The sequence below is a fragment of the Acanthaster planci genome, linkage group LG10 (assembly GCF_054643075.1).
Source record: "Acanthaster planci isolate LZ-2023a linkage group LG10, COTS_SCS, whole genome shotgun sequence".
Taxonomy (NCBI): Eukaryota; Metazoa; Echinodermata; class Asteroidea; order Valvatida; family Acanthasteridae; genus Acanthaster; species Acanthaster planci.
In genome coordinates, this window is record NC_141786.1 from 12,827,515 (window position 1) to 12,843,778 (window position 16,264).

At 40.1% G+C, this 16,264-nt stretch overlaps 1 protein-coding gene across 2 annotated transcripts; it reads right to left on the bottom strand.

Moving 5' to 3' along the window:
- Positions 1-9,286, bottom strand: LOC147797822 (uncharacterized). 2 transcript variants are annotated; one of them, XM_087142613.1, is made up of 7 exons: positions 8,789-9,278; positions 4,689-4,820; positions 3,692-4,176; positions 2,623-2,985; positions 2,102-2,215; positions 1,790-1,891; positions 1-1,459 (listed from the first exon to the last, which is right to left on the bottom strand). In XM_087142613.1, exons 2-7 carry the CDS (start codon positions 4,771-4,773, stop codon positions 1,109-1,111), a joined length of 1,500 nt encoding a protein of 499 aa, XP_086998739.1. In that variant the 5' UTR covers positions 4,774-4,820; positions 8,789-9,278; the 3' UTR covers positions 1-1,108. The 2 variants fall into 2 exon arrangements, with proteins under 2 accessions (XP_086998739.1, XP_086998740.1); XM_087142614.1 differs by having other exon boundaries at positions 2,102-2,197; positions 4,689-9,286.
- Positions 9,287-16,264: the final 6,978 nt, after the last annotated feature.

The following is a 16,264-nucleotide window of genomic DNA, read 5'->3' on the forward strand; positions in this document are numbered from 1 at the left end:
TTTATTATTTTCAAGAACACGTGAATGTTTATTTCATAAACTCACTGTGTTTACGTTGTAAACATTTCGACATGTTTATGAATTATTAATTTGTTCCATATTTAAACGTTAATGGCATTTAGCAAGTGTTTAACAAGTATTTAGATGTTTACCTATACACACTCCGACATGTTTACAACCTGTAACACTTTTTAAACACTGTGACGTGTTTATAATCTTATAGGTGTTTATGTGCTTACTGAAAATAATACGTATTTATTCTTTAAACACTCTCAGTTTAGCTATAAAACGCTAAAACATTTCCAATTTACCGAATTGTTCCATTAAATCTAAACATAATTAGTGTTTAGACAGCTTTCATAAGTAGTTAGATGTTGACATGCTAAGGTTTGTAACACTTTTAAACATTGACTTGTTTACAGCTCCTAAAAAGTGTTAAATGTTAACCTTCAATAATCTGTAACAACAGTAGACCTTAATAGTGGCAGGCATAGACACATTGAAATGGAAATCCTTTTCAAGAAATAAAAGCAGGCCATTTTCCTCTTTGCCTCCTCTTAGTTCGATTAAAATGGAAGAAAACCAAGATGACGTCAACCACAATGTCTGATCGGTCTACGATATAACTTTAAATACTGGCGATTAATTATTGAAACTGCATAACAAACATTGAACACTAGGGACACTAAAAAGCACCCACGAGAATGGAATCTTTTGGACCTTCTTCGTTGATGTCATTTTTGTAGGTTGTTTTTGCCTTTTTACATTTTCCAGCAGTATAAAATCAAAGCAAAAGCAAAATTACCTTTATTAAGGTCAAAAACGATTTACAGAGTAGTGTCTGTTTGAAATAGCATCATAATTATCTACATCCAGAGCAAACAAGAAACTGCATCCACTAAACTACAGCTGCTCGGTACCCAGCCAATCATTCTTTTTAGATTCAGTGACCTACCTCAAACCCAATTTTTGTTTTTCTTTACATCAAAATGTGTATGAAAGAGAACAATTTAATTAACCTTTTAGAATGCATACAATAAAGAATTTAGTATGCCATGTTATGAACCATTATATGGACTCAGTTCTCGCTACTGCCCATTATATGGACTCAGTTCTCGCTACTGCACCGTTTCTGTGCCATTTTTTTGACAAGCGAGTTAATAAACGTGCGGTATTTGGCACTTTTTTTGCCTTCGAAAGGAAGTCCTCCAACAACATGAGTCTGAAGGATTCCAAGGATCTGAGAGTATATTTTGGGGTAGTCAAGGTTGAAAACATAATATACTCCCAACAAAGTGATCACTGCATTTGCCACCATACTGCCCTTGCAAGATATGTGGACCCCATCGCCAACAATGAAGATTGCAGTTATCTTGTCATCCCTCTTGATTATTACCAGCTTTGGCGGATCCTTGTCCCCAGTTTTCAGGGCCACTTCAACCTCGTTGTCTGGAATGTCCTGAGAAATATATAACAATGATATATAACGGTTACCTTGTTGTAAACATGTGTTCTCCATGTATCAAAACAACAATGTAAACATTTGATCTAATTATTGACAAAAAGATGAGTCAGGCAAATGGGTCCTTGAGCTGAGCCATTACATCTTGATCGAGTCAAAGCTACGGCAAAGATGGAGTCTAAGGTTAATCCTTTAGCATTGACAAGAGTCTGCTTGATGCAATCGAGTCAACTCGAGTCGCAGTCAATGACTACAGTGACTAAAGCACAGCTGAAGTGGTGATATGTATGGGAAAGTGTGGGCCTAGAGATGTAACAGTTTTATTACCTCTATGATGGTGATGACTCTCTTTGTTTTGACACCCTTCCCTTTGTCAAAGGCTGTTGCCTTCTCTACCTGTTCGATGATCTTAACCATTCTCTCAGGTTCCTGAAGTTAACAGATTTAAAGGGGTGAAAAATGGTCAATATAAAAACGAATGTGGTCCTGTATGTACAAATTGGAAATATTCTTTGGCTCTCCTAGGACATCTCAAGCAGTAATATCGGGGGGGGGGGTCCCACTTGGGTGTCCTAAGTCTGCTTCCCCATTTCTAAATGAATTTACGATGAGCACAAAGATATAGAACAAAAAAATTACCTCTGTTGGCGGCAAACGCAAGGCCTCCTCGACGGCAGCCATAAACATCTTGGTGTTGTCCTGAAGTTTGCCGAACTGCTTCTCCCCAATAATCCTCTGAAACTCAAGAATAATCTGTTGATAAATCATAAAAGGTAACAAAACAAGGAATATGAGTAGTGGTACAAGCAAACTCCAGTTACAATTTGTCATTAAACACAACCGGTCTGAACAAGTGAAAGATTGTATGAAGCGTAGCATTTTTGTCTAACTTGAGAAAATCGTCTGGTTTGAACAAATTTATATACCTTGTGAAACACTGTTTTGAGGAAAATATTTTGGAAAATTACAAAAAAAAAATGATTTCCTCCTTCAACAAGCTGCAAATACGTATAGTTTGAGTGTCTGACTATACCTGATTTTCCATTGCAGGATTGACATCCGGGGTCATGGCAACAGACTTTGAAGGTCAAGGATCACACATTTACACCATGAATTAATTGGGTTTTGAATTTTAGTAATATATGTTAAATCGTACTTACCATCTGTCCATCTTCATAGCATGGGATCTTTTCCAAAATTGGCTTAATCTTTGAGTCTGGAAGCCCTTTGATCCACTGCTGGTTGGACTTGAAACATTCTGAGAGCAGAAGATTTAGATGAGCATCATTCTTCCTCTGCCCCTTGGCCCACTCGACTTGAATTTCAGAAAGGTGTTTCTCGTACTCTTCCGATGTTAAATCTGAAGATCCATCTGAAGTGCAGGATATATGGACTACTCGAGGTTTCTTGGTAGTAGGGGCACAGTTGTCAGTTCCACCACCTCTGTTCTCGGTTGGAGTCCTCTTCCTGTCTGTCCATCGAATGTGCCTTATTCTTTGGGAGAGGCACTTTGTGAAAAAGGACTGTATAAAATTGAAAATACAAACAAAAAGAGAAACCGAAATATATGTGAGAGTGTAACATACACCAAGGATAAAAGAATTTAAATGCTTCCATGCAACCCATCTGTCAGCAACATTTTGAAGTGAATTACATAACAAACACATTTTCACAAGGGTAAATACAGGATGTTTCAAAAGGGGGGGGGGAATTTTCCAAGCAGCGAATTGTAAAGGCAAGTTGTTGCGCCCACACTTAGAGCGTGTCTGCCCACCCTGCTAGCGGGGTCTGGGTGTGTTTTTGTGTAAGCTACAGTAAATTTGATCCAAAATTGTGCAACAAACATATTTTTATCATACGTTTATTTTTTTTTCTGGAGGAAACCCCCCCCCATGTCTGCCCGTTTCAAACAGACTACTTAGTATGTCAAATCAGGATCCTGCAATTTGCGTTTGTACAAAGTGACAAAAAGAATTAATGTTGATTAATGACTGAAACTCCAACCATGTACATGTGATGCTGATACTTCACTCTTGGAGGGGCAAGGCAATCTTCCAAAAGCAAAGGGGCACTTGTAATATGAAATCCAATTGTTTATGGGAACATGATTTCCAAGGACATTTCAGCAAAGACCATGGGCATCGGAGACAATATGCCTTTGTTGCCTCCGTGAAGAATCAGGCCTGCACTTTCACTGATTGCAAATAACTAACATTAATCAGTTCATACCCATTCATGCTCTCCTTCCCGCTGTATGGATGGATAGGTGCAGAACATTTTACGACCAATGGCACAATATTCAGAAGTACTACTCAGCTGTGGATGTTTGCCAATGTAGTAGTTAGCTGCCTCACTTATCAGTTCTCTCCACACCATGTGCTCCTTCCCTGACCGTAGATGCTCCAACACCCGTGGGCTAAACACCGGTAGAGATGAAAACTCGGTTACTCGATGACTAGAAGACACTTGAGCTTCAGGTGAACACTGTGACTGTGGGGTTGGAGGAGTTGCGTCATCCACAGCTGGCTCTGGTATCTTGTTTTGAGGTGATGTGCTTGTGGCAGGTTTCCAGCTCTCACCATTGTTCAGTAGCATGAACGTTGTTCCACCTCCCAGCTCCTGTAAGACCTCGTCGTCTTCAATTTCTGTGCCATCATCTTCAGTCACAATTCGGTGCGAGTCAAACTCATTGCCAAGGTTGAACTTAGCTTTGACTGTGAGGATTACAAGAACAAATTACAATGAAAAGAGAAAAATTACGAGTCTCGCTGTTTTTAAGGTCATCTAAAAATGTCAAGGTCAAGAAATAAGCATAATATGCTTTTTTCTTTTCTTTGACATTGTTAAGACCCAACAATCACCATAACCATATTTGTTATTGGGCCGAATGAAAACCTGTAGAAGGCATTAGACCGGTCTTTAATGTTTTTTTTTTTTCTGGCTCGGATAACAGGATGAGCTCATAGGTTGGCCTTCACACATGTTGAATCAAATAAATTTAGCCAATCAGAGCAGTTGTGCTTTCTCTTGCCACACTGCTTCACCAATCCTATACTATATCTTGATTAGTTCATATCAATATGAGGTTTGGACACAAATAACATGCATTTTGTCTTTCTAGCACGGGAGTTGGTCCCTTTGATCTAATACTTTGTTGCTTTTTCGAGTTTTATTCTAATTATTATTCAACAAATTACACATGACACACAGATAAACTAGTACATACCTTTCACGATCATCTCTTCAATGCTGATGGCTACGACACTTTTGCGCACATTTCTGTCACAGTTCCAAATTTTATACACTGGCATGATCTCTCAAAATGTTTAACTGTGTCAACAAGTGTAAAGGCTGGATACTGCAGATAATTTACAGAACGCAAAATAGATAAACCTCATGATTTCAAACAAACGGCAAAAATGTAATCAAAAGTGCATGCAATTAATGTATGACTTAGTAAATAATAAAGTGTGTATGCATTTGGAGAGATAGCCACTGATTGCAACACAAGTGTGCCCAATCCTAACCCTAACCAAATTTCATAAAGCTGCTCAGTTGAAATAACTACTCAACAAATTTACTTGCTGAGTACAATTGAGGAGGAGACCAGTCACATTTATCATATGGCACTCTGGCTGGTAAGCCATACTCAGTTTATGTACAACCATTTAAAAACAAATTTAACTGACTGTACACCATTAGTCCTAGTAAGTAAAAATGGAAAATGCATAAAGCATTTCAACTATAAGAAGCACCCTCTGTTGGTCACCATTAGTATAATTGATGGAATTGATCTACAGAAAATCAAATCCATTGGTATTCAAATAGGGTCTGTCCAACACTGGGTACAGAAATGTCACATGTGAGAGCAGCACTGCATAAATCATTATTAAAAGAAAGTATTTGTGTACAGTCGTTACTAATTTTGCACATCCCTTTAAAAGTTATATTAGCAGAAATTCTGACAGAATTGTAAAAAGAATAGTGTACTGTTAATTAACATAAAGGCACTCTCGGTTAATGTACAACCATTTAAAAACTAATTCAACAAACTGTACACTATCAGTCCTAGTAAGTAAAAATGGAAAACGCAAAAACATTTCAGAATTCTTGTGGTTGGATCCTTATCTGTGCAGTCAAAATAGTTCATATGTGTGTGAGTATTTATTGATTACGCAATTCTTTCCTGCATACTTGTACACACTTAGTGGCCACTTTGAAAACAGCTGTGAAAAATGAACACACAAATATTCATGTTTTGACTCCAGAACGTAAGACAAAACATGAAAATTAAAGTACTGCGTTTCCATGCACTCAACGATGAAAAATTTTTCATCGTTGATGACAACAGCGGCCTCCAAAATTCCGAATTGTGGCAAGTCATCTTTATAGTCAAGAACCAGACAGCAGCCTGGTCTGTATTCATGCCCATGGATGGTTAAACTAGATGTCTTGTAAGCATGCACTCCATTCTCAGCTTGATGATCAACACCAAAATACGCACCAATACTACCAACTGCATCTGGATATTCGTCATGTAAGTTAACAGACTTTCCCTCTCGAACAGTGTCACCAGAATACAGAAATGTTTGTGTCTTTTGACCGTGTGAACCCAACTGCTTGTAGCACATGTACTTCTGATGTTTCAGGCAGATGCTCAATGGAAGGTTTTTGAAACATCTCCACTTTTTAGTTTTGAAGAAACCATGTTTTGCCTCGAAACGCATACACCAATGGTGTCTTAATGGGCCATAATTAATCATCTGCCTTGGTAGGTGGATGCAATAATGCATCTTTGGCGTAACCTTCCCCTTTGGATAGAGAGCAGTGAAGGTTGTATGATGTTCATATACAAGCTGAGCAAGTACAGAAGCTGTCATGTGGCTGCAGCAAGGACTTGTTGATATGAGCGTAATTTGCACAAGCCGCAGAAAGTTTACCCATTTTGGTTCTCCCTGAGGTACCTTTTGACTTATAATGTACGGCAATGTGCAAATTAGGGTCATAGTAGCAGCAGATGTTTGTTTTAGTTTTCCATCTCCCACAATATGAGTCTTATCCAGGATTTCAGGCTTTGCTCCCAGATGGAGGTACGAATATGAAAAGGATGTTATTCTTGCATTAAGCCACTCCAAGGTGAAGTACTTTGAAACCACAATATAGTCATAGAGCATGTATTTCAATTCGTGTGGTATTAAACCTTCCAAAAATACATGCATAGGGTCTTGAACTAAACCACTGCAGATACTGAAATCATGGATACTCTGGAGACAGCTTGCCGAATTTATGCCCCATTGTTTACTCCAGTATATCTTTGCAGCTTTAGACAAGCCATCAAGAGAAAGGCATCTTCTTCTGTGCTCTCCTTCTTCTCGCATAACAAACTCTTGTTCAACAAACTTTCGTTTCATATCAGACTGAGAAGCTTGACAACACCTGCAACCATGCAATGCAAAAGAAACACCCTCCTTGAAGCCCCCAAGCCACTGTGCTGCTGGTGTGTCACAAGGTACAATGACAAGTTTGCCTTCAAGATGCATGTTTACACCATTCACCTTAAGCTCAAGACCACCTGAACTAAGTTTATTTATGCAACTTACAAAGTCTTCTAGGAGAGCACCAGATCCATACTTTCTAATGTCCTTACTTCTGGCAACACCTAAAAGTTGTATAGTCTGTAGCTGTGACCTGTATTCAGGTGGGATGTTTGCTAATGTGTAATAGAACATAGTCAGTTTGTGCTTCTTGGTGTGAGACCCAATCGGGTTGACTATCTCAATATCATCGGTGTTAAGAATTACCTGAAGAGCTTGGGGGTTCCTTGTGAATAATGGGTCTGATCTAATGCATTCACCATCAGAAATATCATACATGTAGTGTGAAGGATCACGTGGGTTACTAATATACTTCCACACATCTGGCATTAGCACTAAGTTTGTTAAACTTTCTGTGAATGGAATGCAATAACCAACAATATCCTTCTTCTGTAGAACACCCTTGACTGTTACAAACTTTTCTCCAAGTTTTACTGCTTTTGGTGGAACATAAAAGTATATCTGTTCATACAATTTGTCTCGTTTCTTCCTTGTGCATATCTCATCAAGCAAGTGCTTGACTGAAATTTCAGTCATAAATCCACATGGGATACATTGTTCTTGGAGTTTTTCACGAATCTTGGTCTTGAACAAAGAGACATGTTGCTCAATCAAGGAGGAAACAGATTCAATCACTCTGTCAACAGAAGAGTGTGTCAAGTTATGGGAACATTCCAAGGCGAGGCTAAACGATGCATTACAATTTCTGGTCATTTGTAATTCAGACATTTGTGAAACCTCAGCATCATTGTCATCATCTTGCTCAGGCACATCAGCATAATTAGCCATATCTCCGTCAGCAGCATTATTCACATTTTGAATGGAATGTTTACGACTCATATGAGCTTTAAAGGCTCCCCAGCTCCTACTGGAATATGAACAGTTCCCAAAACTGCAGAAACAAACAAAATTGGCATCATGGCGATGTAACCTAACCACATGCGAGGTAAATTTCTCGTATGAATTACTTATGAAGCAACACAATGAACATTTAAACTGATCATTGTCGTCCATCATTGGCCTACCCAGTACTACGTCTGGCCGTGGTAACGTCACCAAATAAGGCAAAAAAAAGATAAATAAATAAATAAATAAATATGGCCCTACAAGAACAACACTATTCGACCACTAGAAATAGAGACAGGCTAGCCTAGTTCAACATTGGGAAAGATGGCATTAAAATTCTCTAATCCTGTATAACATTACTGCACTTTGCACTGTGTACATACTGTACATGACCAGCAGATGACCCAGTTCAGCTGTCTGTTAGGGCCTAATTTCTGTAAAAATGAACTAGGCCTAGGCCTCTAACCTAGGCAGAACAGGTAGGCCCTAAGAGGTCTAACGTTATGCGTACAAATTGTAGAAGAAGCCTATAGCCTAAGCTATACAGGTCTAACGTTAGTCTATCTAAGATTGCACAATCAAAGGTTTATCATTAACGTAGCCTACAAGTACAATTATGCGAGAACTCCTGTCCTATGCCTACACACGCATGTAGGCCCGTGCTACTCTAAGGCAATGCATACACACTCTACGCCCTATGCTTGCTTAATTACCGAAGCGTGAGAAGGGGAACTTGAAATCTGAACTCAAAATATCTCAGTAGTTTGGCTTATATAGCGCTGAGGCCGCTAAACCAAAAAGGAGTTCTGAAAGTATCTGCAATATACACAAGCCAGGTGAGTGGACGAATTTTATCCAATTGGGCCATGACAGAGATGCACAATACCTGCTATAAATCTGCACAGATGGAAGCTGCTTGTGTGATGTGTATCGTGTTGATTTGTCGCGTGAGCTGCTAGTGTAGATCGACCACGCAATATGGATGTGCGTACATACATGTGTATTCACCCATAAGTATACATGTACATGTACAATGCGCCACAGTGATGTTGTTCGCACGCGCTGCCTCAGCTCCACAGCCAATCACGTATCAGAAGGCTAGCGCGTGCGCTTAATTTATGCAAAATAATTGATACTTTTTGGCGGGCGAATAGCACAGGAACTTTCTGGAAATTATTAGAAAAGAGTACAGCGTTAGCGTCGCCGTTTAAATGCCGTGTTTAGCATTTCGTACTTTTAGTAAACACGACATTTGTATACTTTAAACACAGGTCATTCACCCATTACTGAACACTTAACTTTCCAATCTTTCATCTTGGCTTATTAAGGTGTACTCAGGCAGCCTAAACGGGATTTTCAGCAGCCTTGAAAACGTGTTATTGTAATGAGAAGAAGCATGAGATGCATTTCAAACAATGTTCAAAAGTTTTGAATACGTAATGAGGCGTATGTTAGACACGTTTAATATCTAAACCGACAAGCGTTAAAACAATACAAACATGTCGAACAAAGCAACCCAAATATTTGTCAGATCTAAAATGTTTAGTTACAACTTAAATACAGTGTGCTAATATCAGCCTTCTATGGAATGGCAGGGGCGGTTAGGGGCGATGGTTGCGCCGCAAGATGGTATTAAACCTCGCCTTGTTTTAAACATTTGCATTCGCTATAATGAACTTTTAACATTGAACGCATGTTTCAATGGATTGATTTCCGTTAACAAACTTTGTCAGCTCCTTCATTAAACCCGCGGATTATGTGTTCATAATAATGCAGCAATTGAATACGGTGTGTGTATCTTGGCCATGATTATTCACAACATTCACGATGTTAAACGCAACGGGTTATAATGCTTATTATCATGTGATTATTAAAACACAGAGCATACGTTCACCGGCTAGAATAATTAGGTTAAAAACGTGTCATGTTTTTATCATGTTTAGCAACTAAACATATTGTGTTTATAATACGACATGCTCAACAGTCCATCTCGGGGTCACTGTATAAACACTTGGTGTTTAACTCACGGTTTGTATTTTTGTACCTTTGTGTTTAAATTAGAACGTGTTTACAATTACTAGCGTATATGTTTAGATTAAAAACATGTCCAGTGTTTATCATGTGTATCAACTGTAAACATCATGTTTAAGATATGCAATGCTGACCAATTTGCATCGTTTCGTTAAAGGATTTGGCGTTGCTTAAACACTTAGTGTTTAGAAGATAAACGCATCATTGGTAATAAAGTGTTACGTGTTTAAATGAAAACATGTCATGTGTTTACTTACATACAAGTGTTTACATTATAAACGCGTCAAGTGTTCAAAGTTTTACAGTGTAGTCAGGCTTGACAGGGTGTTCTCGCGCACAAAGGAAAACGGTTTGAAGTTAAAGGGATCAAAGTGCAAGCTCTTCCAGACGTCGATCTCACACTTACGGCATGTGGTGAGTGATAAGGGCATTGCAGTCGACCCAGAGAAGGTTGCAAGAGTTAGAGATTAGCCAATCCCCTCCAGTTCCAGTCAGCTGAGGTCCTTTTTAGGCCTCGCCTCTTATTATAGGCGATACGTGAAAGGGTTTTCGTCCATCGCTGCACCTTTGCACAAACTGAGTGTTAAGTCACAGGAACAAGCAGGGAAGTATGCTGGACCATTTGAATGGTCAGCAGAGGCCAATAAAGCCTTTGAGACCCTTAAGTGTGCTCTTTGTGAGGCCCCGGTGCTTGCATTCCCTCGTTTTGATAGGGATTTTGTTCTCGAGATTGACGCATCCATGAAAGGCCTTGGGGCCTGTCTCAGTACGATGAGAGTGGCAACCTTCACCTGGTGGCATATGCCAGTAGGGGGTTGCGAGGGGCAGAGCGTAACTATAGTGACTTTTCTAGTTTCAAACTGGAGCTGCTCGCCCTTAAGTGGGCGGTGTCTGAGAAGTTCAAAGAGTACCTTTTGGGGAGGAAAACCGTAGTTTGGACCGATAATAATCCTGTAGCATATATTCAAACTGCCAAACTAGGAGCAACCGAGCAGCGCTGGGTTGCGCAACTTGCCCCCTTCGAGTTGGAAATCAGATACCGCTCTGGCCGTACGAATAAGTGCGCCGATGCCCTTAGTCGGAACCCCCCAGAAGATGTTGTGGAGGTGGCTGAGTTATTTGAACCAGTAACTCTGAGCCCCCCTATTCCTGCACACCTACAGGCTGTTCAGGGAGATGAGCTTTGTTCTCCTGTGGACACGGGTGATTTGCCCGGTGTCACACCTTCAGTATTGCCGTCCTTTTCTTTCAGTGACTTGACTTCTTTGCAAAAGAAGGATGATGCCCTAGGGAAAGTCTGGGTCCTGTGGGACAGACGTTTGGAGCCTGGGCAAGAGGGCTTTGACCCTGGCCTTTTTACCACTGAAGTGAAGGGATGGGTTAAGGAGTGGCCTCATCTGGCTGAACATAATGGTGTTCTGTATCGGGTTGTGGATGAACCTGGTCTTGGGCAAATAGAGCAACTCTTAGTTCCAAAGTCTCTTCGCAACACCCTAGTAGAGGCGGCCCATGATCAGTGGGGACATCAGGGGGTTGGGAGAACTTTATCCTTCTTGAAGAGGCGATGTTTCTGGCCGGGCATGAATACCTACATTCGCGAACATATTCGCCTTTGCTATCATTGTACTATCACCAAGACTCCTACCCCTACTGTACGAGCACCCTTGCAACATCTGTTGTCCTTTCAACCCTTAGAGCGGTTAGCGATCGATTTTCTCAAACTTGACAAGGGACGAGGCAATATCGAGGATGTCCTCGTCATGACGGACTCCTTCACAAAGTTTGCAGTAGCAGTGCCCTGCAGGGATCAGAAAGCATCCACAGTGGCCCGAGCATTAAATACAAATAACACGTACAAAGCAGTTGACTGTGCAAGGTACAGGAAAGAGTTGGAAAAATTGTACAGTATAAACATCTGGCTAGATGATTCTTCAAGACATCCAAATAAACTGTGCTGGAGATGTGTTCGAAACTTGACTCAATGTAAGCAACAAACTCGAGAAATCGGATATTCGCATTCATATAACCCACACGAGTGGCCAAAACGTTCAAGGACTGGAGTATGCACTACATGTGAACTGTACAGTAATCTTCTGAAGGGAGGACGCCCTGCAAAGAGGAAACGCACTGGGAAGGGTCTTCCAAATGTTGAGAAAGTGAGACTGGGTACTGTCAGTGAAATCGACTACTCATTCAACATTGCTCCTCAAGTAGTAGGGATAGGAGAGTTCGAGATCACACACCCCTTTTTACCCCGTTTTTGCTCAAAACCCTTGGGTAGTACATCGACTCAAAAAATTGTCGAAACCTTTTTGGTGAGAAAAAATGGGAAAATCCAGAAATGAGGCGAGACCCGTTTTTGCTCAACACCCCTGGGTAGACATCGACTAAAAAAACCGGGGATTTCCACTTCACTGACCTTGAACTTTTGACCCCGGCTGTAAACAACTCGGGACTTGGCAATCACTCGCAAACAAGTCGAGACTTGCCCGATCTGAACTCGTGACTGGCACTCACTCACAAACAAAAACGGATTACCCCTTGCTTTCCGGTCTGAACTCGTGACCTCTACTTAAAGCATGGCTCTGTTCAAAGCAAAACACGCTATGTTTACACCGCCTTAAATAAATGACCTATATATAAAAAACATGTCAAGTCAAGTCGATAGAAAAAATGATAAAAATTTTAGAAACCTACATATAAATAGAGACATGAGCAACCTTCTACACAGACCAATACTAAAATATTTTACTCGATTTAAGAAGGTGTTTTTAGAAGATTTTGTCAAACGGTATAACATTCTGCTACCGGCACCTAAAAATAAACATCATACACGATTTGAACTAATAAACGCTATCAAAGGGGATCAAAAACAATTTAGATATCTCCCGCGTCAGTCATATCGGCAGCTGTTGAAAACGGTACAAAAATATAATATTCCTTTTGCAAAGAAAGACAGATACGTCAAACAGGACTTTATCGATGCGATTGAAGCTTACACTAAGCCCGAGGAAATTGCGGATGCCGACATTAGAAACGTCAGGCGCTTTCAGGGTAATTTTCGCAATTGGAAATTGATACCTCGTTTCTTTGAATATGACCTGATACACTTTTTTGATTTTTACAAAACTGTCATAGAGAAAAAAGCTTTGGAAGAACTAAAAGAAATTGATTCGTACAAATTGCAAACGGCTCTAAAAGTTAAGTTTAGATTGGAAAAACCTGAAAAAACTGAATTTGGCGTATTCCCCTTTCTGAGCGACAACGATGCCGTCGCAAATAAAGCCCACATTAAAAATGCACTCACTGAACAACGCTAAGCGCAAATAAAAGAGGTGGAGGCTCATACACAAAAAGGCTCGGGTTGGATCTTTGACAAAGTTGTCGCTTCTTACATCAACGTGGTTAAATATAATCCAGTGGGTTCTTCTTACATTCCGTTGCCTAAGGAACTGTTACACAAAAAAGCAAAACGTCCAAGATAAAGATCAAGAATGTATCCAATGGGCGTTGCGGGCAGCTTTAAAATTATATTCAGACGGAGTCAAAAGTCAGCTAGAAACAAATCCAAAATATAAAATAAATAAGGAGCGGCCTTCGACTTACCGGTCAGAATCAGATGGTTTAAATTTTACAAACGTAAGCTTTCCAACACCGATTTCACAAATCCCACGTATCGAATTGCAAAATAGCTTGGCGATCAATGTGTTTGGTTACACCAAAAAAGACGGTCTTTACATTCTTTACAAAAGCAAGCGTCCAGAAGAACCGATCAATTTACTTTACTTTAACAAAGGTGACGAAAATCACTACTGCTGGATTAAAAATTTTTTTCGGTAACGAGTGATATCGATCATCACAACGGCCAAAAACACTGGTGTTTCAATTGCATGTCGCATTTCCAAACGGAAGAAAAGTTAATCAGACAGAAAGAAGATTGTCAAGGCTTATACGTTCCCACATGTACGGTCGAGTTGCCGGTCAAAGATGAGAATATACTCAAGTTCAAAAATTACAAAAATAAACAAGACGCGCCTTTCGTCATTTACGCCGATTTTGAGTCTGTTTTAGAAAAATTACCGCCGACCGATAGAAACACTCTCAAAACACAGATTCACAAGCCTTGTGAATACTCATACGCGGTCGTCAGATGCGATGGAGTTTGTACTAGCCAAAAGACTTACAGAGGTCAAGACGCGGCTGTTGATAGGGTCACTTTCTCAGGAAACAGAGAATAGCAACGAAACGTTTAAAAACAAAGCGAAGTTGATCTGGTCACCCGAGTTACAAAAGAATTACGAAAAATGTAATAGATGTTGGATCTGCGAAAAGTTGATAGATCGAGCGAAAGCGAACAAATCTCAATGCCAGTGTGATATTCCAGATGAACCAAAAACAAAAGCTGACAAAAATGCTTTCTGTCATAAAAATGAAGCTGGGTTCAGAGAATGGATATGTTTAGATTGCAAAAAGCCCATCAACAATTTTAGAAAGGTTAGAGATCATTGTCACGTGACGGGGAAGTACCGAGGCCCAGCGCACGCCAGTTGTAATCTCAAATTAAGAATAGTGGCCGATCAAACACCCATTCCGGTGATCTTACACAACTTGGAGAAATACGATGCGCACTTGATTATGCAGGGCGCTCACAAATTTTACGGGAAATCAATTAAGTTGATCGCTAAAAATACTGAAAATTACATTTCGTTTTTTTTTGGCCAACTCAGATTTTTAGACTCCTTTCATTTCATGGCGGCTTCGCTACATCGGTTGGTTAAAAATTGTTCACCCGATGATTTTAACTTACTTTGCGAAAGGTTTCCAGAAAACACGAATTTACTCTTGGAAAAGGGAATTTACTCCTATGAGTATACAGACTCCTTTGATCGGTTCCAAGAGAGACGGCTCCCGCCAGTAGACGCTTTCTATAGCTCTCTGAAGCAGGGAGGGATAACCGAGCAAGAATACGCTCGTGCAGATACAGTATGGCAAGCCTTTGGTTGTAAAACCCTAGGAGACTACCACGACCTATACGTGGAAACGGACGTGTTATTGTTAGCGGCTGTTTTTGAGAACTTCCGTAAAGTCTGTAAACAACACTACGGCCTTGACCCAGCCACCTATTATACGTCACCGGGCCTGTCGTGGGATGCATTGTTAAAGTATTCGGGTATACAATTGGAACCACTGACAGACATTGACAAGCACTTGTTCTTTGAAAGGGCAAAAAGAGTTGGTATTTCGAGCGTGGGTGCAAAGCGATATGCAAAGGCCAATAATCCAGAACTACCTGAATACGACCCGAATAAGCCAGAGTCACAGATCATGTACTTAGACGCAAATACGGCTGGGCGATGAGCAAATATCTGCCTGTAGGGGAATTTACCTGGGAAACAGACTTTACTTACTATTACATCCAAGAGTTGCGACTAACTGACGACTACGGTTACATGTTTGAGATCACTATGGATTACCCGGAACGTCACCATGACAAACATAACGACTTTCCACTTGCGCCCGAAAATATGTCGGTACCAAACGAATGGTTTTCGAGTTACCAACAGGATTTAATTGGTAATGGCGAAGTGAGTACCGTTTCAGTAGACAAACTCGTGGCTACTCTCAACACCAAACGAAAATATGTGTTCCATTATCGTACATTGCAAAAATATCTTAAACTCGGGTTGTGGATCAAAGAAGTTCACCAGGTATTGAAATTTCGTCAAAAGCCGTGGATGAAAAGCTATATTGACAAAAACACAAAATTGCGCAAATTGGCCAAGTCTTATTTTGAGAAAGACTTTTTCAAATTGATGAATAACTCGGTCTTTGGCAAGACGATGGAAAATGTCAGATATCGAATTGACTGTCATTTACTGAGGGACGTACAGGATTCTGATAAGTAAAAAAAAATAACTTATAACCCAAATTACAAATCGACGGTACCATTTGAGGATTGCGAGCTTTCGTTTGTGGAGATGTACCGAACCAAAACAAAATTAAATAAGCCAATCTATTGCGGTGTAAGTATTCTCGATATCTCAAAAACGTTGATGTATGATTTCTACTACAACGAACTAAAATCAACTTTTGGTGAAAAAGTAGATTTACTTTACACGGACACCGACTCTCTATTAGTTCAAATCGAGCGAAGCTCACACGATTTAACTGGTTACCTAAACGAAAAGCGCAATTTATTTGACTTTAGTAATTACCCGCCCGATCATCCGCTTTACAGCACCAAAAATAAAAAAGTCATTGGTAAAATGAAAGATGAATTTGGTGGCAAAACAATTTTAGAAGCCGTTTGCATCAGGCCAAAAATGTATTC